Source organism: Anabas testudineus, chromosome 5 (assembly GCF_900324465.2).
Source record: "Anabas testudineus chromosome 5, fAnaTes1.2, whole genome shotgun sequence".
NCBI classification, from domain to species: Eukaryota; Metazoa; Chordata; class Actinopteri; order Anabantiformes; family Anabantidae; genus Anabas; species Anabas testudineus.
In genome coordinates this window covers 23,503,779-23,526,622 of record NC_046614.1, presented here as the reverse complement: position 1 = coordinate 23,526,622, position 22,844 = coordinate 23,503,779, and the positions used below count along the sequence as shown (strand labels likewise).

The 22,844-nt window shown below is 39.1% G+C and overlaps 2 protein-coding genes and 1 non-coding gene across 3 annotated transcripts; 1 reads left to right on the top strand and 2 right to left on the bottom strand.

Annotated features, from left to right (window-relative positions):
- Positions 1 to 4,337: 4,337 nt before the first annotated feature.
- Positions 4,338 to 12,533, bottom strand: LOC113153265 (gamma-glutamyl hydrolase-like). The gene is made up of 9 exons (XM_026346816.1): positions 12,255 to 12,533; positions 10,907 to 11,021; positions 8,755 to 8,805; positions 8,443 to 8,527; positions 7,914 to 8,052; positions 6,911 to 7,017; positions 6,195 to 6,285; positions 5,923 to 6,060; positions 4,338 to 5,827 (listed from the first exon to the last, which is right to left on the bottom strand). The coding sequence occupies exons 1-9, from the start codon at positions 12,364 to 12,366 to the stop codon at positions 5,706 to 5,708; spliced, it is 960 nt and encodes a 319-aa protein (XP_026202601.1). The 5' UTR covers positions 12,367 to 12,533; the 3' UTR covers positions 4,338 to 5,705.
- Positions 12,534 to 13,400: 867 nt separating this feature from the next.
- Positions 13,401 to 13,472, top strand: trnat-cgu. The gene has a single exon. It is a non-coding gene; the product is annotated as a tRNA-Thr (tRNA).
- Positions 13,473 to 13,779: 307 nt separating this feature from the next.
- On the bottom strand, positions 13,780 to 18,218 carry LOC113153513 (gamma-glutamyl hydrolase-like). The gene is made up of 8 exons (XM_026347176.1): positions 18,190 to 18,218; positions 17,935 to 17,985; positions 17,397 to 17,481; positions 16,710 to 16,848; positions 15,979 to 16,085; positions 15,570 to 15,660; positions 15,142 to 15,279; positions 13,780 to 14,192 (listed from the first exon to the last, which is right to left on the bottom strand). The coding sequence occupies exons 1-8, from the start codon at positions 18,216 to 18,218 to the stop codon at positions 14,071 to 14,073; spliced, it is 762 nt and encodes a 253-aa protein (XP_026202961.1). The 3' UTR covers positions 13,780 to 14,070.
- Positions 18,219 to 22,844: the final 4,626 nt, after the last annotated feature.

Below are 22,844 nucleotides of genomic sequence, written 5' to 3'. Positions count from 1 at the left end.
ACATTTGTGTAGAGAGCATGTTTAATGGTTACAGTAGCACAAGGAGGGCACGGAGCACTCCGATTAGACTGTGGGTCATTAGGCAGTAGGTATAGCGTATTTTGCCAAGTACAACGTTCATTTCAGTTAATTGAGACATATACTGCCATGTACAGATCATTCCAATGTGCATGTTAAGGTCAGATTGGATTGCTTTTATTATGGATCATCTTTACAAATGAGGTTTGAGGCTTTAATGTCAATTCGATCATGTTATTATAGTAAGGATGAATCGCCTTGTGGCACATGTTTTTTGTTTCCAGAGCAGCTTCCACAGTTCAGTTTGACCTGCGTGAGTGGACCAGGTCAGTACAGCCTGGGTTTACTGGTTCCTGGTATGTGAGTGTTGTATTATCTGGAACTCTACTGTCACTGGAAACAATTACTGTATGACAGCCGTCTGTTTAGAAACATTTCATGTAGGAAGGTAAAGTTTAAAGGAACTACATCATTGGGAAACAGGCACACATGATTAAAGCAACCATTAACTGTATAGTATACACTGCAACTGTTGGTCAGTTATAGCAAATAGCAAACAAACTAAGGGACTCATGCACTGACCTCACATGAGAACACAAAGTAGGCTACTAACAAACTAGGCAGTAATACTCACTGTAATTAACTTTTCTTTTAATAATTAAAACTTGAAATTCATATAATAAATTATTGTGACATTAAAAGTCTTCTTCAAGGTCTAAAGGTCAACTCATTCTTTCTCCATACAGTAAGTTCCATACGGCCGATCTGTGACCACTTATGCCTAAATAAATATTTAATAAGTCGTCCAGGTCTCAAGTTTCAGCTCAGCTTTTTCAGTTCAGAAGAGCCTTCATATAAGAGCATAGATATGGGTAAGAAGATCTTTATTTATCAAATGGTCAAAGATGTTATAAACATGAGTTTGATCGAGACTCACTATATGATTCATAATCTGTAGCTTAAAGAAAGAAAATCAAAGAAAGACACATCAAGTTTCGCTTTTAGAAAATGTGATGTCATCATTCGTATGTGCAAATTCCTTCTCTGAGTCCCTTTTGTACTAAAACAGATTAGATTGTGTTTTAGAGCTAATTGTTTTTCAATATTTCTGATGTGGGATATCCAACATTAACTCACACACTGCAGTGGATCCACTCAGATGCATTCAGTGGTTTTATGATGACATCTAGTGGACACTATACTCTATTGCAAGGACAGTTTCCAAATGTGTGCTAAATTCGTGGAGTGGAAAATGCAGCAGGAGTAAATGTGGAATCACCTGAAACCTGAGGTCAAACAATGCTCATTAAAATACCAATATCAAGTCACTTAGTTTTGCAGTGGGTAGAAGATGTAAAAGTAGTTTTGTATTACTCTCAAATCAGTCACTCTTTCACTTCCTGAGTGTGTTGTATTCTGAGTATATCAGGATATAAGATAATTATTCAAATTTGAACTTTATGCTCATGGAGAAAGGAAACACAATGAAATAGCAGACACACTGAAAGAGTCACCGAACGTATTGATGAGTACGTTGATGTTTTAGATTGTATTTAAAAGAAGGATTGAAGGCAGAAGAAACTGAAACTTACTTTGACAGATTCTTTATTGGAGGTGAGATGGACTGGAAATAGCATGGACGTGAAATGATGTTTTTGATTTCTGTTGCCTTGTGCTGCTGCTTTTGACTGGCCATTAGTGCAATGACGACATTTTTGATGTGGGAAAATTAGAAGGCATGGGTGGGGGTAAACCCAAAATCTTTAGTAAACCAACACCTTAGCAATGATAAGAAATGCCGGGATATCATGTGTAATCAACAGTAAACAAATAGTAAGTGTTACAGGACTACAGTGGACTTATGAGCTGAATGCACTGCAGCTTAAGAAAACATAGAGAAAAACAACCACGTTTATCAAGGTACAGTATCCTACAGGATAACGTCAGGTTGGCTGTCAGCTCGGAAAAAGCTCAATGATTCAGCAGGAACAAGAAGTTAAACATAGAAAAAAAACCAACTACCCGGTCAGAGTCCAGCCCTCAGCCCATTAGAGATGATGTGGAAGGACATGAAGAGAACCATATAAAGCAGATGTCCTAAGTATATGGCTGAGGTGAGGAAGTTCTGTGCGGAAGAGTCATCCAAATGTGCTCCCTGAAGTTGAGCACGTCTGGGTCACAGCTACAGGAAGCTACTGCTTGAAGCTCTTGCTATGAAAGGTGATCAAGTTCAAGAGCTTTATTTGTTCAAGCGCTTATTGGTTCTAACAGTTACAGTTAAAACAACAACACTCTATATGTTTAATGGGTGGATTCAGTAAAGACATGAAAGTTTATGACTGTTTGTGTTTGATCAGCCTAGAAATACTTTGTTTGATTTTTGAAGATCAGGTCCAAAGTTCACAAAGCTTCCTCATCCTAAATGTTGCTGCTGGGGATGAACTTATAATACACTTCCTAGAATTATGGTGTTTTCTCAGAGTTCACCCTGAAACATGTCATTATATCATTATTATATTATTATAACAATATTCCAGGCAACCGTTTGACTCAGTCTTTACAATATTTAGCATACATTAGCAAACTGTCTTTGCAAAACGTTTCCACTAGATGGGATCATAAAACCACTAAATGCTCCTGAGTGGAGCCAGTGGATCGACTGCAGTGTGTGAGTTAATGTTGGATATCCCAGATCTGAAATACTGAAATAACAATTACATCTAAAACACAATCTAATATGAAGTTCTTTTAGACTTACAGGAGCTTCCAAAATGAAAAACCATTAGTAGCAGTCAGGGGGACTTTTAGGATGTGGTGTAATTGTGTTGTTGATGTAGCTGATGGGAATAATAATCGGATCATTGAGCCATCAGAAAATGACAATATGACAGCATCAATGCAGCATCAAAACGTTTTCAGCGTAGATAACTTTAACCAACTCCACTATTTAAATAGATTGGCCAATAATTAGTATTATATTCAATACTTCAAATTATATTCATTATAATTTGATTAATCTGTCATTTTTACTACCTATTGTACCCGCATCACATTTCTCTATTGTAACGAGTGTACATGAGAGTAGACAGTCTGTAAACATAGACTTAACTTTCATGCCAATCACAATACCCCACAGAAAAAACACAGCATTCATACCTACCCCACCTTACACAAATAGGAACACTGGCCAGGGGCCACTCATTGCTGCAGGAGCCTCCATTGCGGTGACTAATTAAACTTAACACTATTCTTTTACATGCACTGACACCATATTCAACATCACCCTAATCCAAGTAAAACATATTTTAACTGTAATTATGGTTACGACACTACTGAGAGAACACTGAAGAACGAACCACAAAGTCTAAGGGACTGTGAGCTTAGTGTGACCCACAACGCCATCGGCCGTGCACTCACACAATAAAATGAGTCACAAAGTCCAAGCAGCTATTTACAGATCACTATAATATACAGTATTACAGTGATCAGTATACTGCTGTTGTGAAGTGTAAAACTAAACTTTTCTACCCAGGTCCAGACTAATGCTTATAAAATAATACAACTGTTAGTTGAGTAGGAGTAGGTATAAAACAAGCTTCAGTACAGTACAGTACTGCATATGAACCTAAATGTGGGAAATTGATTTAAAAACAGTGAATGTTGTCAACTGGAATAGGGAACAGCAGAGGGATTGTGTTAATATCCTCAGAATTAACATTTATATGTTAACTGTATAATTGTGGGGAGAAAAGGTAATTGAACCCCACCACTGTGTGAGAACGTTCGGCTGCATGATGATGAACAGAACAATCTGATTTATGAAGAGTCTACCCATGTTGCACATCTGACACAATGACTAATATTGGTGTGTGTCACAGGATTTACAGTAATTAGTCAATAACTGTAGAAGCCACATTGTGTGGCGTTTGTTTTGTACAGGATCATGGGTTTGACCTCAACTATGCTTCGTTTGACTCCCTCTAGCCCTGGTGTGTTTGACACTCAGCTACAGTGCATTAGAAATGTTATCCGTTCTTTGTGTGTAGGTATTTACATTGCTCACTCTCTGACTTATCCTTGAAGGTCACAATAGTGTAAACAACAGGCCAGTTCATCACAGGGCGGACACAGATGGGCGGCTTAACATCTAACTCTAGACTGCGAAGAAAAACACAGACATGCAACTAACTGACCGGCCGGAACCCAGAAACGTCCAGTTGTGAGGTGACTGTGTTAATCAGCGTACTGTACCATCATTCAGCCCCATCTGCTGTGTATAACTCACAGAATCATCAGAATCATGAATCATATTGGTTTGGTTTATTAGTATCAGGAACAAAAAGGAAAACAAAAACAATACAATCTCTCAAATCTATGATGCCAAGAGCATCAGCAAACATTCAATTCAAGATTACATTTTAAAAGCAAACAATCATGAACTCATCCACACAATCCACTTTTCCAAGTATTCAGTTTTTGCCATTAGCCACCTAACGGCTGTTAGAAAACTGTTTCTCAAATCCTGATACTATTTAAAGATATGTAGCATTCTCTGACAGCACGTTATAAAAAACCCAACTCCATTTCCTGTTGAGGAATGAAAATGCTTTAGTTGTCTTCCCGACTGAAACACACAAAGACAATCATGTAGACAGGTTCTATCTTAAGATCTATAGAGTTTGAGTGATTAATTCAAAATGATAATGTAACAACAACATATGTTGTTAGCTGTGGAAAAATAAGCTGAGAACATTTCTGTTGCTAGATAACTGAAAATAAATAAATAATACAGATAAATGTACATCAATGATGAATAACTTGGGCACTAGTGTAGAACAAAGCCATATAACATACAGTGACACATAAATACATCTAAAAACAAACCAAAAAAAAAATAGTAAAGTATAGTTAATTTCTACACATTGAGTTTTTTCACACTGAGCATACCGAGACTGCAGGACGTCATCTATCTGCCCATATGTAATCTCTTGCTGATGACTGAATACAACTAAAGATGAATGAGACAAGTCGGTGTTTACTGATCATCCACTTTAAACACATTAGGTATTAGCTGTACTGACAGCACAAAGGCTTTGAACTCTTGTCAGTCTTCTGGAATTTGAAACACTAATGGAGGGTAGATTAGTTCGCCACAGCCGGTCCTGTGTAGCTCTGAAAGTTGAACAGTAGTCGTACTAATCATACACAGTTAGATAAGGAGCCATATACAAAAAAAAGAACATGAAATTGCAAGATTTGGATGTAAGAACAATAAAATATGGCACTTTTTTAGATTTGCTTAATATAATGGAAATGGAATTTGAATCAGATGGTTTCTAATTTAATTTACTACTCCAACATGTGAACAGTGTGTCCAGCGGCACAGCAACAGCTATCTGTAGTTATCTATTGAGAACTGGAAGATGGGATGTGGATGGATACATGTGAAACGTTGACTGTTGATGCTCTTTAATGTTTCTTCATGAATTACTTTTCACTACATTTCAGAGCTGTGTTGGTGGCACTTTTGTCAAAATGCTTGTGCAAATCAGCTGAACCGAACAGCTAATTACTGATATAGTGTTTGATAAGTCCTGTTCGGTTATAAAACAGGACCGAGATGTTTTACCAGTAATAAATTCTGACTATAGAAGAACCTAAGTCTGTTTTATGGTCAGGGCTGTTCATCAATTAAAGTAATAGTTCTGCACAAAGACAGCGTGGATGCCAGCATAGACAGGAGAGAAGTTGTAGATGAGAGCTCTCTCTTCGTCAATAGCACTAGAGAAATGGTGGTGGTTCTTCATCGCTGGAGGACAGAAAGAAAGGAACTAGTGAGCAAAAAGAAAAAACAGACAAACAAACCTGACAGAGGTAATAAGTGACTCAGCGGTGCCACGTTACCTTCAGAGACAAAGAACCTGGCAGTGTAGAAGCTGGCTCTTACAGCATCGGTGGAGTGGATCATGCCCGGCTTATCTATCCACTCAAAGGGACTTTTCTCTGGATGCCACTGCACTGCATAAAATGGGTAACGGTAGGCTAAAGGAAATCAGAAAAAGAATTTTATCACACACACAGCCCACTTCTTTCAATTCTAATTATCATCTTTTCAAAACTCATTTTTAAAAGCCCCATCACAAACATTGCTTTGTTACTTATGTGGTGGTGTGTACCTTCCATGGTGGAGATGAACTCAATCTTCCCATCACTGTTGGTAGAAAGGACCTTGTAAAACCTCTTCAGCTTGGCATTTCTAGTGTAGTTCTGTTAATCAAAAGCATAGAATTAATATTAATATTGAAACCATCCAGGTTCTTTGCTCCTTCTACACACAACAAGCTAAATAAAAAATATTCAGAACTATCAGATCTATCTATCAGGTGTTTGTATGTGATAAATAAAGAGTTGTTGTTGACTACAACTACTAAGGCCACAAACAAAACAGATACACAAGGGGAAAATAAACACGTCATTGTTGTTTCTTATGTTTGTAGAAACATGCTGGCAATATGCCAAAGAACGGGCCCTGTAAACCAGAGATCACTCGCTCAATCCCATCAATGAGACTAAGTTTTGTAAGCTCTGCTGTCCACAAACTATCTTTGACATTCCCTTGAGCAAAGTCTTTGTCCTTAATTTAAGGGACAGTTCTTCTTATATCTTTGAAAGTGCTGTGGGAACAAGTATTTAGGTCACAGAGAACCAAACAGAACTTACAGTACTTGCCTAAGTCATCTTTACACTACAACAATACTTGCCAATTGGACATCATACTGCTTCATACAGCAGAAGATTTACAAAGTGAAGGTTTTCATGTGAGCCTGCTGATGCCTTTACATGAATGGATCAGAACAGCCAGAAAAAAGTGGTAAAGTAAAGGAAAGAGGACCTGAGTTGACAAACTCCAACTGTGGAAGTTGGAAGTGATGTTTTCCTCAGCCAGAGACTGCAACAGATCTTTGGGAAAACTCCGAAACAGACGGCTGGACTGTGCCGCTAGAAGAAGGACACAGATCTGACATTTAGACAATAACACGAAGAATACACTAGAAATGTATCTACATTTATATGAGTTGTGTTAAGTTGTTTAACTTTGGTTTTGATATTTTTGTCTCACTCACACCAAACATCTCCTACAAAGAAGAAGTCAATTCAAAACAAAACACTTCCGCTCAGTGGTCCCATGATAACGGAACAAACTACTACAGCTTCAATCCTGGTTTAAAAAATGAAGAATAAAATGTACAGTTGGTTTAAGTTTCATGTGAACAGAGCTGATCTCCCTTTCACACATCGAAACATAACTTGTGATGCAACAAATAAGCCTGAGTTATGAAAATTGGGAAGAAACAGACATCAGTGAATCATCTACAGAACTGAAAATGGGATTTTTTAAAGGATTCACCCATGTTACACACCTAACACCACGAGTGACAGTGGAGTCAATGTGATACTATATGTGAAATGAAAGTATTGCCCTTTTAGATATTTTCTAACTGCATCCTCCTTTATAGTAACAACATTTAAACAAATATTATAAAAAGTTAAAATAACCAACAACTATGTTGGATTTTCTGGTATTCTTTTTCTGGTTAGTAGACAACAACAGATGCTTATAGGTATTATCTGTTTGTAATAGAGTTGGGGACACAGGCTCATTCCATAAGTGCACATTGCAATACATGATGGCACCTCTGGACAGTGCAAGACTCAGTGCTTCTGATCGTTGTACTCGACTAAACACAAAGTGAAGATGTGAAAGAAACATCACAGCGTTCAAAGCAGCTTCACCAGTAAGAACTAAACATCTGAAGGTCCAAGTTTCTAATATTGGATGTTCATGATGTACAGAAGAGATGAAAACAGCAGAGGACACGGGACAAAAAGAGTACCTGGTGTGAGTTTGAGAGGTAGAGCCACAGCCTTGGTATCAGTGAGGGTTAGCAGGTTTTTGTTGGCTGTGAGGACAGACAGCTGCTGGAAGCCCTGGCAAGTTCCCCAAATAGGGAAGTAGTCCCCAGCATCGTTGGCCTGGAGATGATGAGACAGAGGAGAAGGAAAGAAGAAGGTGTAATGCTACTTTTTAGGGTGATTCATTCCTTTATTTCACAGACATGCACAAAAGATCCTCCCAGCAGCTGTTAGCTCTTCTAAGAACATCCTGAACATGTTTGATGTAAAACTACTAACTTCAGCTCAACTGGATTTTAATTACATTGGAAATGCATCCAGATGGGATCTGTTAAACGCCAGTGAAGCAACAAATACTGGAATGTGTTTTAAGACAGACTTGAAGGATGCTGTGTGCACTTGTCTTTTAATACGAGAAGAGTGGAACCAGACAACTAGTTTATAACTCTAAAACTGCCCGTGTGATCTCTCTTATTGTTGGCAGTCAGTTATTAATGCAGGATATCTCACCTTCAGAGCCAAGTTGTAAAAGATCTTGGCAGCTCGAGTGAACTCTGATGTCTGAATATCTACATCTCCTCCTGGCAGCAACAACCTGAGAAGACATTAGACTTTTAGGGGGCATGTTGGGAAAATCATATAGGGAAATATGTGATACATGTGAACAGAGCTGATCTCCCTTTCACACGTCTAAACATAACTTGTGATGCAACAAATAAGCCTGAGTTATGAAAATTGGGAAGAAACAGAAGGAACTTTAATCACAGCATCAGTGAGTCATCTAGAGAGCTGAAACAAAGGACATAACTCAGGTCAACTCACCCATTTATTGAGGAGAATATTTTAGCATATTCTTCTTCTGTACGATTGATTCTGGTGGAAAAAAAAAAAGATGTTGAGTCTCTATTTTCTGTCAATAATAATTAAGGTGGTTTAGTGAAAGAGATAAATAAGCTAATTTTGTTATTGAATAAAATACTACTTACTATTACAGTATAAAGATGAAGTTAAACCAAACAAGGAAACAGACTATTAAAAAGCTGTTGTGATATAACTTCTCAATGTAGTGAACTATAGCTTAGGGACACGCCCTTCATTTCCATTAGCTCCCCCAACCCGAAGCACCATGACTGACAGTGTTGTCAGTCACACATAGATCACAATTTCATATGTGATGTAAACAGGAAAGTTTGTTCTTTAGTAATTTTCCAGCAGGATTCTTTTAAAAAGGATCCCTCTTCTAATGTTCCAAAAAAAAAAAATTAATAATTAACATCATATAAAGTCATCATATTATTAATGTATTTTTTAGAGCTATACATATTTAAAAATATTAGATTTAAACAAATAAATAGTTATCACAAGTTGAAATGTCAGTTAAAGTTGAATCAATGTTTCATGATTACTAAAACATGACAAATGCATTTCAACACTGTGCATTAAACTCTAATTCTCATGTTGTTTCACTTTAAAGTTGCCCGGTGGGTTTTTTATGTGTAGCTCCACCCACACGATGCACCATGACTGACAGTGCTGTCAGTCACACATAGATCACAATTTCATATGTGACGTACACAGGAAAGTTTGTTCTTTAGTAATTTTCCAGCAGGATTCTTTTAAAAAGGATCCCTCTTCTAATGTTCCAAAAAAAAATAATAATTAGCATCATATTTAATGTCATCATATTAAGGTATATTGTAGAGCTGAATTTATGTAAAGATATTAGATGTAGACAAATAAATAGTTAATCACAATGTTGAAATGTCAGTAAATGTTGTATCAAGGTTTCATCATTACTAAAACATGACAAATGCATTTCAACACTGTGCATTAAACTCTAATTCTCATGTTGTTTCACTTTAAAGTTGCCCGGTGGGTTTTTTTACGTGCAGCTCCACCCACACGATGCACCATGACTGACAGTGCTGTCAGTCACACATAGATCACAATTTCATAAATGACATAAACAGGAAAGTTTGTTCTTTAGTAATTTTCCAGCAGGATTCTTTTAAAAAGGATCCCTGTTCTAATGTTCCAAAAAAAATTAGTAATTATTATAGATATATATTTCTTACAGAGCTGTATATAGTTATATTTCAGTTATATTTCATGTATGAAGGTTTCATGAGTACTAAAACATTACAAATGCATTTCCTCCTGATCACGCTGTGCATTAAACGTTGCGTCACTTTCAAGTTGCCTGGTGTGAATTTTTACGTGTAGCTCCACCCACACGACGCACCATGACTGACAGTGCTGTGAGTCAGATGGGAATCACAGTGTGACAGCAACAAGAAAATAGGAACGTTTACTCTTTAGTAATTTTCTAGGAGGATTTCTCTAAACAGGAATCCCACTTACTATGATTAAAAGAAATGATTGTTCTAGTTGATAAAAGTCTATGTATATATGAATAACTATGCATTTCACAACCTATTGACTTTACAGCTGAGTAGAAGTCTAAATGTCAGGTATTAGTATTAGATGTTGTAATTAGTGTTTGTTTTTGTTTTACCAATACAAAAGCATTACTTCTTAAAAGTGAAAGGTGATGAGAATTCCCTTGTCAACCCGTGAATTTGAACCCAGGTCCCATCATCATATGCTTTCCTGAGTTTATTAAAGTTGTAATGAAAAGTGTAAAATATGACTGTCCTATGTTGACTGTCCTATGAAAACGTCTATCGCTGTTTATTATTTCATACTTAGTTGTAAATGCCTTTGTCCCTGTCGAAATGTCCCCGTTTGTTCCTGTAGGAATGGTTTCCAGTGATCTGATTGGTTAATAACTGGTCCTCTAAAATGAACCTGGCTAATCTGGCTTTGAGGTACAGGCCCCAAAGTTGCGTACATATGTTGGGGAAAAATAAATAAATAAATAAGTCTATTTGTTTTTAGTCTATCCAGCTGTAATAACATCTGGCTCCTACTATATGGGTGTAGTGTCACATATCTAATAATCTAATTGGTATACCTGATGGGTATGACCCTGGACCCAGCTGACTCCAGGTATTTGACATAAGAGGCAGCAATGTAAGACGAGCCACGAGCAAGCTGATCTCCTGGAAGGTTTTCCTGTGCCAACACGCCTAAGGAGGACAAGACACAGAACATAACACAGATACATAAACATTGGGGTGGGTTCCCAGTTCATCAGGGTATCCTACAGGACTGTGTCAGAGCAGCTGTGTGCGAGCTGAAACCCAGAAGAAGCTGGTTGATGTAATAATCAATGACCCGAAACGTCAAAGTAAATCTGCCACACAAAAGTTCTGGTCACACAAAATCCGCCGTTTGGAGCGGCCCAGATCTCAAACCAATAAAGATTCTGTGGAATGACCTGAAAAGAGAGGTTCACACCAGCCTGCTGTGAAAGGTTGTTCCACCTGGTTGGTATGAGCCAATCATGGTAGCTTGTAGCCTCAGTCAGTTGTTTGTGTGGTTTTAGCAGCTGAGAAAAACAAGTAGCGATAGATGTTTACTTCTAACCACAGATCACTGGTTATGGCCCTGGTTGGGAAAATCTCCCCTGACTTCAGAGCAGCAACATGTATTCCATCACCTCTTCTGACCACTGGTCACCAACACAACAATATTACGTCATGGAAATATACCAAATGCCTCTTCAGGTTTTTTCTATGTAGTGTATTGTTGTATGTAAAGTAATGTCATTTATTAGGTGGCGAGTCAAATTTGCTGTCTCATGATGAGATGTGTTCTGGTTCCTACAACTGAAAGTTGTCAGACACCATCTTTTTTCCTCTTTCAATATTTGAGTTTGAACCAGCTCATGTTCTTTGTCACTTGTTTCCCAGCTGCCAGAAAGAAACAAATTAAATCTCAAAATTAAGAAATCTCACCTGGACTCCACTACCTAAGTTACCTGAAGGCAGTTTTGCTGCTGACATCTCTCCTGCCCATGTTTTAATGGTAACAGTACCCACAACATGAGTTGATCATATGGATTTTTACATGGCATGTTTAGTTTTATTCTGTGGTGTAAACATCTTAATTATAGCAACAACGAATCCAGTCTCACACATCACCAACTATTCATTCAACTTTTATTTGCCCCCTGATATAACCACCCCTGACAAAAATGCATTTGGTTTGGGTATTTAAGGTCTGACCTGCTATAGGAGACAGCACAGCCCTGCTACAGCAGAGGGACCAGAGGAAACACCCTGCGCACACATGAACACTCATTTTCTCGAACATTCCCGAGAATTACATAAGAGATGTTATAATCCCACATACAAAGGCGATTTGAGACAGTGAGGGAGAGAGACACCCACATGACGACTGATGTGGCTGAATCTTACCTATGATCGGTCGGTAATTGAGCTGCTGGCTTCTCCCCGCTGCGCACAGACACGGAGCGCACCAGAGACAGGCGATCAGCGCCGCGAACACCTCTGCAGCCGGCCGACACATTAAAAACACCGTGTGGGATTACTGACACACACCCGCCGAGGATGGAAAGATATTTAGAACCACAGCTGGATCAGTCCCTGTAACAGCCTGATAAAGAGCAGGTGATCGGAGCCGATGCGCCGCCTTCCGGGTGATGACGCTGCGTGACTGAACGCTGACGACCCTCCCTCCGCTTCGGATCTCTGTCCTCACCTCTGTCTGGCTTCTATTTAAGTGCACCAAGCAAGTCACGTGAGGAACCCCCCCTCGACAAGCCACGTAATCTGGAGAAGCTCCACCTCTTCTCCAGCTGCACCGACCCCTCCACCGCCTGTGGACCCCTCCTCCTCCACAGGTAGAGCTCAGGTGGAGCAGTGTGACAGTAACATCCTGCTCCTTTGTTGTGTGGCCACAAAGAAAACATCCATGACTTCTTCTTCTCATTAACAGAAGTAAAGCAGGATGTTTCCTCTCAGAAAGCAAAAGATGAAATGAAGCCAGGAGGTGAAGCGATGGCCTCTCTCCACAGACACGATGAACATATATTCAACAACACTTCCTTTTCTCTTTTACTGTCCCCACAACACCACCTGCTCCTGGTGTTAGGCAGGTGTACCCTTTGTAAATCAGATGACTGAGGCTGAACCTGAGCCTGAGCACAGGGTGGCCAATGTTCCCTGCTCTGTTATTAAAGGTAGGAAACATTCACCTCACATTTTACCTGAAGCAAACTGATGGACACAGTGTTATCGACTATAAAGTTACAGCAAGTACAGCAGAAGGACTTCTGTCCCAAGCACAAGAGAACACAGCTGTGTTGGTCTTGTTGTATATTTATTTAAATAAGTAGTTCTGCATCAAGCTCTCGGGGCCACTGTACCAGTGGCTCCTTATAGTTCTACTGTTCCTTTGAGGGTTCATGGTTTAAAGATCAACACCTTCCACACTCAGTACTAACTCAGCATTGTACCTGGGACAACAGTACCTCTGCATCACTTCTGCACATCATTAGTCTTGTGGCATTTCTTATTCCCTCATGGTTGGGTCTTCATGCAGGCGTGGTGGCCAAGTGGTAAGGCGTTGGTCTCGTAAACCAAAGACCGTGGGTTCAATCCCCACCCATGCCTTCAACTCTTAAGATGTAAAGCTGCAGTGAATTAAATTCTCACTGTGCTGCTTATGTTTGTCACAGATCTCACATTTAACAGTTCATGGTTAACTCCTGTGAGTGTCTACGCAAAGTCACAACTGGCTCATTTGCCAATTAATAACTTACTTTACCTATGACTATTTGTTGTTTTCATTTGCATTAAGAAACATCGTACTGCGTGTGTGTGATAGAATGTGTGTTTTCTGTAAAGACCAAAAATAATGAATCTTCTTGTTTTGTTTAGAAAAACAAAAAACAAAGACAAAGACACAATGCCTCAAAACTTTAATGTCAAGAAATATCATCAAACTCTTAAGTTTACATTTTAAAAGCTGAAAATCATAAATCTGTGAGGATGATCACACACAGGTTAAAAAACAAGGAGCCAAGCAAAATAATCATGACACCACTAACACGACCCAATGATTGACAGAATTATTCGATTCATTTTTCTTATTGCTTATAGAATTATTTTATCATTTCAATAACTGCACCCTACTCATGTAAAGGTTTTACTGCTGACAAATTCTGAGTATAGAGAAAGACAGAGTACGTTCTGTAGTCAGTACTGCCCATTAATCAAAGTAATAGTTCTGCACAAAGATAGCATCACTGCCTTTATAGACAGCAGTGTTGTTGTAGATGAGAGCGCTCGCTTCTTCCACAGAGCTGGAGAAACTGTGGCGGCTCTTCATGGCTGAAAGACAGAAAGAAAGGAATTAGTGATGAAAAGGGGAGTAAAGAAAACAACAGTAGAAGAATTAACCAGCGTTAAAGTCCTGTAGCTGCTTCTTTTCCATGGTTACATAAGCTGTCGCACACACTGACCATTATATATGTACTGTAATCCATTCTGAACCTCTAAACCCAATCACCTTAATTACAGAGTGAGGTAAAACCTTTGTATCTTGATTATCATTATTAATACACTTGTGTCTAAGCAACCGTGCTGATTGGTTGATTGTGTTAATGTGTTTGGAGAATATACAGTATATAAAATATATATGGAAATCCCCAGTAATCTGAAATATCCAGAATTACACGCAGCATACATAGTTTTGTCTGAGGTGTCTGTGGGTAGTTTCTAACAGCCAGTTGCAGTTTGCACGTGATTTAATCAAAGTAAACAGGAAGAACAGTGGGGTGTAACGGTTTTGAGGTCTGGCGTGACACTGAATCAAGGCCGTAACCGTTACCCTGTTAATCAATATTTACCCTGTTCCCTTAAGATATTGCAGAAATTTAATTAATGAATTTAGCTGAGAGGAGAAACTTATCACACAGTATTACAGGGGTGTGTCCAACAGATCATCAGAAATTAATTTACAAATTTTAGGCAGCGTTACTGTGTTTGGCCACATTACTCATTTATTTAAAATGCTACAACAACATTAAAATATATTATGAAATACTTAATTTATTTGGTTTAGTTACATTTTAAATAAATGCTGTTCATGTACATTTGCTGTTACTAATTAGCATCTTTTTGTTTAACAATCTTTGTACAAACTGTAAGTAGGTTTTGAGAAGATCTTTGCTTTTTTATGGCCTGACTTTCCATCAGATTCCAACCATACCTTTATCTTTCTAGCCTTTTGGAGAGCTAGCCTGATGGGTAATAACCATTCAGTGGTGCCGTATGTTACCTTCAGACACGAAGAAGCTGGCAGTGTAGAAGCTGGCTCTCACAGCAGAAGTGGAGTGAACCATGCCTGCCTTGTTTTTCCACTCATACTGGGTTTTCTCTGGATGCCACTGCACTGCATAAAATGGGTAACGGTAGGCTGGAGAGACACAGACACAGAAATCCTCCTTATGTACTGACATTGATCTTTTCACTTTTAAACGGTACCATTGTGATCATTGCCATCATTATTCCAGCTGTGTCATAAGTTCTTTAATATAAATAAGCAATGATCATTATAATAAACATGGTAATTAAAAATATGTTGATTTAAAAAAAACAGAAAAAAAGAAAGAAATTTTTAAAAAGTTTTAAATTCAAGAGTAGATCCACGTGGCTGGACAGTGCAGTGGTCACATCAACGCCTTTCATGCAGGAACTAAACTGTACCTTCCATGGTAGAGACGAACTGTATCTTTCCAACAGTGTTAGTGGAAAGAACTCTGTAAAACGTCCTCAGAGCATCATTTTTGGTGAAGTTCTGTGAGTTCAAGGAGAAATATTCAGTATAGTCATAGATGTTGTATACTTTCTCTATACATAACACAGAATGATCTAAATAAACCTTACAAGTGTCTGTATGTATCAAATAGTTGCTTAAAAAAACTGAACAGGAAACGTGTACCACAAGCACACAAGGTATTTTTACCTTGTGTACTTGTGTGATTATTACAACTCTGGATGGAAATAAATGTTGAGACATTGCAGAAGCTTATTGATACGATGACACGGCGAATGCGTGTCGTAATCAAAGCTAAAGGCACTCCAACAAAGACGACATGAGAACAGGACAACATACGGCAGTTGAGACACTCCATTGGTGGAAGTTGGGAGTGATGTTTTCCTGAGACAGAGACTGCATCACATCCTTCGGAAAATTCCTAAACAGACGACTGGACCGGGCCACTAGATGTGACAATAGGATGAAAAACACAGTGGAAAGGAATGTATATTTAAATATATAACGTTCCCTATCACCCTATAAAGAAGCCTTTGTTTGTTTAAGTTTAGTTGTGATGATGAACATCACATCATGAGTCATCTACTTTACATAGGATCCACCCATATTGCATATTCAACACCATGATCAATGGTGATGTGAGTCACATAGAGAATTCACTTTGCTTTAGAATATATTAATGTGAGAAAACAAACTTATAATGGAGCAAAAAACTAAACATTCATGATAATAGAAAACTGAGTCAACAGTATGTATAGCCTAAGATCTATTTATAGAACAACACAGATTTCTAACAGCATTTTTCTAGACTTGACTTTCTAGACTTTCTAGTCTCACTGAAAACACCTCGTAGCTATGAAGCATTACAACCTAAAACCCAAGACAGTTTGTGCTTTTGTTTCAGTAAAACTACAGTAAAAGTGAACTAATGATTTTCTTTATCCAGCCACATCCAGAAATGTTGGTTAATGCAAATCTTACACTTCGGTTTAAAAACCCTGACCCAGTTCTAATGGATGAATGCGTCTTGATGTGAGGTTAAAGAAGAAAGAAGACAAGAGAACAATGACCTGGTGTGAAAGTGAGGGGTAGAGCCACAGCCTTGGTATCAGTGAGGGTTAGCAGGTTTTTGTTGGCTGTGAGGACAGACAGCTGCTGGAAACCCTGGCAAGTTCCCCAGATAGGGAAGTAGTCCCCAGCATCGTTGGCCTGCAGATAATAAGCGAGTGAGAAAAGAGAAGTTAATACTACTGTTCTTTGAACATTAGAATAGTCATTGAAGAAGCAGCTCCTCTATTTCTTTACTTCTAATACCCAAACTATTGCGTACATACATTGCAGTAGTTGTGCTCTAACACATTTTTGGTGTCCACATATGGTCTAACATTCAGCTGAAGCTAATATGATCATTAAGCCACCTAAGTTAGATCAATGAGTCATAAATCTTTTCATATGTAAAAAAACATTTTATCTCTGGGAAATTCTCACTTAATTTGACTTGACTTGATTTAAAATGGATTTATAAACCTCATGTTTTACATCAGAAATGCACCAAGAAGGGATTTCTGCCAGTAAAAGTAACAATTACCAAAATGATTAGTTAAGATAAGATAACACTTCAGTTAAATATGAGATAGATAGAGTTGTCTCTTTTTGAGTGTGAGACTGCTGAATAAGCAGAGTTCGGTAGCTCGTTCCAGAACATCTAGCGATGTCACTCAATCTTGGGAATCAGTTGTACATGTCAGATAATTTACCTTCAGAGCCAAGTTGTAAAAGATCCTGGCAGCTCGAGTGAACTGGGATTTCTCGATATCTACATCTCCTCCCGGCAGCAACAACCTGAGAAAAGACCATGTTCTGCATTAGACATTTAGGTGACAAGGTGGGGAATCAAACTAGGAAATATGTGATAATAAGATAAAGTAATACTTCATTGATCCTCCACCAGGAAAATGCACATGTCACAGCAGCTTAAGTGACAGAATGGAGATAGATCCAAGGAGGAGGAAGGGAGAAAAAGTGATAGATGTGCAGGGGAATTTTCCAGACAAGGGTACAACAGAGAGACGTTACTGCACATGACAATCGAGATATATGCACAAGGTGAAAATAATGCCTAATTGCACAGGGAGTAGTACAATGTGTAAAGACTGTATTGCACAACACTTGAGATGTTTGCATGAAGTGTAAAAAAAATACTTTGCACTGATCCCCACTGGCTCAACGTTCACCCCCTGGATATTTCATTTTGTACACATAGACCCAAACTATAGAAAACTCTGGTCAACTCACCCATTTATCGAGTCAAATATATGTTGATATTCTTCTTCTTTGAGGTTGATTCTGGAGAGAAAAGGCACAAAAATATGAATTTGCTGATGTTAAATTAAAAAATACCGGTTTCACAAGCAGATGCTGTTATGCAAACATAGCAGGTATTAAAAGCCCTTTTCTGATACACGCCCTTCTATCCATTAATCTTATGGCATCTGAAAGTGTCGGATTCACGTCTGAATGAGAACCTTGGCCACTTTCCTGTGAACCTACTTGTTGGTTGCCAGGTAACCTAGTAACATTTGTCACTTTCAACAAGTCTGAACTTAATGTGCATCAGGGTTATTATGAAAACAGGAGGCAGTGATGCTCAGATGGATCCATGTCACACAGTAGCTATCAGTGAACTTACCTTATGTGTAATCATCATCTGACTGAGTCACAAATCAAATAATGTAATGAGTATACCTGATGGGTACGACCCTGGCCCCAGCTCCCTCCAAGTATTTGACATAAGAGGCAGGGATGTAAGATGAGCCTTTAGCATCATAATCTGATTGAAGTATTTCCTGTGCCAACACACCTAAGGAGAAAAACGACACATTTCACTGATACACAAATAGTTGATTGATCCAGTTTAGAAAAAAGCTGAGAAAAATGTATACGAATCAAAAGATTAGAAATTATTTTAAACCTAAATTTGAAAAACAATGCAAAGAAAACATATGAAATGTTGAAACGGATAAGTTTGAAAGGTGTAATTATTTAGGACTAGAAAACCTGTGTAATGCTGCCCTCTACCAAAGTAATAGAAAGACCAGCCTGTGAAGGAATGATGCAAACTAATCACTAATCTTACTGATTCCTGACGACAGCAGCAGGAGGAAATCAGAGGTGGACGAACAAAAAGATCTGTGTAATTTACTGAGAAATGCATCAAAACTAACAGGGAGGGAGTTTCAACGAGTCGAATCACTCAACTGAAGCACAGCACATCAACAGGGAAGGGTTTGGGTTGGGTTTTTTGACTGGTCAAGTCAATCATCCGATGATCTGATGTTCTGAACATAACTGGGAGCAGGTCAACCGTGCAGCATATGTTACTATGAAGATCCACCCTGATTAAAAGTGAGCCTGTTTTGTGATGCTTTAAATACTTGAGTTAAGCCAAAAGATGGAGCTGGATAAGACACAAATCTAACTTCAGGCTCCTGGCTTGCCACTCTACAGCCATGAACATACCAGCTTTTCATTTGCCACTCTACACCCATGAACATACCAGCTTTTCATTTGCACTAATCCAGCTCTGCATATACTCTAAGTCAGCACAGTGTCCCCAGAATCTAACTTCTCTTTTATTTTGTTAATGTTCTAATCTGCATCATTCCTGTTTCTCAGTTGCTTTGTTTCTCTAGATGCCAAAACACCCAACTGAAGTCATTGGTATGACATCTCTCTATGTGCACAATACAGTGTTAATACAATTTACCACAGACCATTAATAAGGGCTATTTCCAGATTGTCATTTGTATTTGTTACGTTGAAACACACCCTTGAAAATATGAGGACCTGGATTATGTTATAGGCTATCAACAATAAATGTGAGATGTGATTCCAGGTTTCTATATCACAGCCTACATAAACATTTGTTATTAATATATAAATATTATCTCCAACAATAGTAACCACACACACAATACAACCAATTCTCTGTCCACACACACCATGTCTGGTTAAGAAATAAAAAGTCTAACAGTTAACAAAATGCACTCGAGGTGTCTGCACACAGAGGAAGGCACAATCATTCAGCAGCTGGATCTCACCGATGATTGGTCGGAGGTTGAGCTGCTGGCTTCTGTCATGTGCGGACACACGCGGATCAAACAAGAGACAGGCGAACAGCGCCGCGAACAGTAGAACCATCCTGTAACACAAAGCAGGCTGAGTTTGAAACTGAACACCATGACATACCACTAATAAATGCTGGGACAAAGTTTACAGGAAGAAAGAGACTGGAGCCAGTGTGCTACCTGACAGGTGATGATGCTGGACGACTGAAAACCCACGAACAGTTACTATCTTGATGACTTCTGCGGATCTGTCTTTACCTGCTGTCCATATTTATTTACTAGAGCATCAAGCCCCGCCTCTCTTTCCATACATCAGACTCTTTCCCCGCCTACCGATGTACACAGGTACAGCCCAGGTAAAACACCTGAGGACTGTGCTCACTGCTAAATGCAATAAGTTGTTTCACAGGTGAAGATAAAGAGAAGTTAAAACAGTGTCCTCTCTCCCTGCTGCTGTAAAAAGTGCATTAGGAGTCTAACAGCAATGCTCTGTCTTAGAAACAACAACCACTCAAAGACCTTTCCTTCTCATAGATACGTCGGTAGCTTAGTGTGAACGGACATCGTCCACAAAGTGCTTCAGTTGCATGTTGATCATGTGGAAAGCTTTTATGTGAGCGAATCATAATCTTATTGGGTCTGTATCGCAGCGCTGCAGCTGTTCTGAGCATAAACAAACTGTAGTCCAGCAACAAACTGTGTTATGATTCCCCAACATGACATGTAGCTAAAGTTGCACTGAAGAAAACTTGTGTCATTACTTCTGTTTGCATTTGTGCTGAATTCGAGTATTCGCTGCACCTCTGTAAACCTCAAAGTTTCTGCTGACCTGCACATTTGTGCCCAGCTTTCTGCCTATTTACTTATTGTGTCAGCAGGTCGTTTTACTGTGATCGCACGCTGCACTACTAGAAAATGCTCCTTTCTTATCTTGATAACATCCCTGGATGGACCAGAAAAAAACGTGTTCACTGGGCGGCAGAGTAGAGGAAGATACAAATACACATCTGTGTAGGCAAGAGGGAGAGAAAGAGTGTGTGTGAGTGTTCAGAGTGAGCACTGCAGTAAATAGATGGTGTGTGTGTGTTAATCTGATGAAGTAAGCAGTTGTAGTTGTAGTGCAGTTCCACTGTAATGCAGTTACTTCATGGAACAGTGACTTTAACATTACTGCACATTGCAGCAGGACAGGTTTCATTGCATCTTCGCTGACTAACCACAAGAGGTCGCACTCCTCCACCAAACAGCCTTCCCAGTTTTATTTGGTCCCTGTGTGATGTTGTCTGTTGTACAAGTGTGTGTGTGTTGTACAGTGCAGTAATTATCTGTAGTCAATAAAGCTGGATCGTATGGATAATGGAATTCAGTCTGAGATACACACACATTCTGACTGTCTCTGTCTTTGCTCGCTGCTTCTGCTACTAACACTGTTGGGGTTGTTGTGCGTGTGTGCAGGCCTATTTAACTCCTAGCATGGTTCTTGTTGATGCTATGAAAGTCCAGACTCATGGAAACATGTAAGTGAGGTTTTTTATTATGAAGATGGAACCTTCAAGCTCAACTTAGCACTGTTTGATTATGATGTGTATAAAAAGTGTGTGCTAAAAGAGAGAGAGAAAGAGAAAAGGATAATGCAATACTTTCAAGGACAACTACAATATATGGGATTCTGATTGTGTGTGTGATTGTGAAGTGCCATCTTACATTCTGATTACCGTCTATAAGCCCACAGCTGAGACCACTGAAATGGAAATGTGTATTCAAATCTGCTCTTCCTACGCCTCAGGGCAGTTCAGTTTGTACTGGTGAACGCTCTCTTCAGTTCGCTATCATCAAATGAAGGAGAAGAGCCCGTTCCACCCCCTCATCTGTGATGTCACAGCGATGCACACTGTAGCTCCACAGAGACCGAATTAGGGAACATGCAGTAGAAGAGTGTGACAGTGGAGCAACCGGAAGTGATTGTCTTAGCCACAGAGTTCTGCGAGTGAATACTAAGTGGAAAAGAAAGCTTAACACTCCAGTGATCAATATTCTTTGGATTGACAGCAGATCAAAAGAGCACGGAGGCAGTGATGACAGCATGCAGATGCATCATCAAGTCAGAAAGCTAGTGAACTTTTAAACCTCAGCACAAACACAACTCTCATTACAGAGTAATCCCTCAGGAACGTGCACTTGAATGACCAGCACGGTGACTTTCTGGGTGATGTCTTGTGTCACTTGCTAGCCTTGCATGGTGGTTCTGTGTCAGTGCTTGAGCTTATCAGGTTGTTCTGGAGTTATACTGCCATCAGGTGGGAGTAAAAGGCACATGTGTATTTGAAACAAACTAAAGTGAGTCAAAAGCATACTCATTATTCCATAGGCCACACTCTGAGCTCCAGCCCAACGCCTACACGGGTTCATTTGGTTGTTTGGTTTAGTTGTGTGAGAGACATTAGGAGAAAAACACAGGATACCTCCTCACCTGTGCACATCTAATCAGTCAGTATGCAGACTTGCTCAGATGCATCCCCCAGTTTTCTGATGCTGAAAAGGTGCTGCTGTGCCAAGATGTTCAACTATCCTACAAACATATTTTAAAGTGTAAAACAGGAATTCATGAGGCAAAGTAGGACTGTCAGGGTCATTTACCGCTGCTGACCAAAACCCAGGTGCTAACAATAACTTATTATTAGGTTACTGAAGTCCGTCATATTGGGTCTACATGAGACTATCCAACTATACAAATTGCATCCTGCTGTCATCCTGCTGTGACACTGACTTTCAAATCCCAAAATGCCTTTCCTCTATGGAGCCAAGAAAATTGGCAACGGTACAGATTATGTCCACAGAACCCAATTAACACTGGATGGACAAAGCAATTTTTCTTTACTTAATGTCCACATCGTGTAATCTGCACTCTACAGTTTGCCCCCATTTAATTACATTTTAAAGGACAGCACTGGGAATTTGTCTTGGTGACACTGTTGCAGGAACACTGACAACCCAATTAACAAAACAAGCACAAGTGCTGTCACATGTGATGTAAGGTCAACGGCACCTCACTCCCATCAAATGGGAACATTTAAGGAC

Bases quoted from the DNA above. Each gene is read 5' to 3' on its own strand.
- LOC113153265 (XM_026346816.1), bottom strand. From the start codon at position 12,366: ATGTGTCGGCCGGCTGCAGAGGTGTTCGCGGCGCTGATCGCCTGTCTC. The intron at 8,053-8,442 runs GTGAGATATCCT...CATCATCTCCAG, and splicing joins TTTACAACTTGGCTCTGAAG to GCCAACGATGCTGGGGACTA. The intron at 6,286-6,910 runs GTCCTCTTTCCT...TTTGATTAACAG, and splicing joins GTTGGAGTTTGTCAACTCAG to AACTACACTAGAAATGCCAA.
- LOC113153513 (XM_026347176.1), bottom strand. From the start codon at position 18,218: ATGTTACTAGGTTACCTGGCAACCAACAA. The intron at 15,661-15,978 runs GTATGTTGTCCT...TTGAACTCACAG, and splicing joins AATGGAGTGTCTCAACTGCC to AACTTCACCAAAAATGATGC. The intron at 14,193-15,141 runs GTAACATACGGC...TCTGTCTTTCAG, and splicing joins CAGCTTCTTCGTGTCTGAAG to CCATGAAGAGCCGCCACAGT.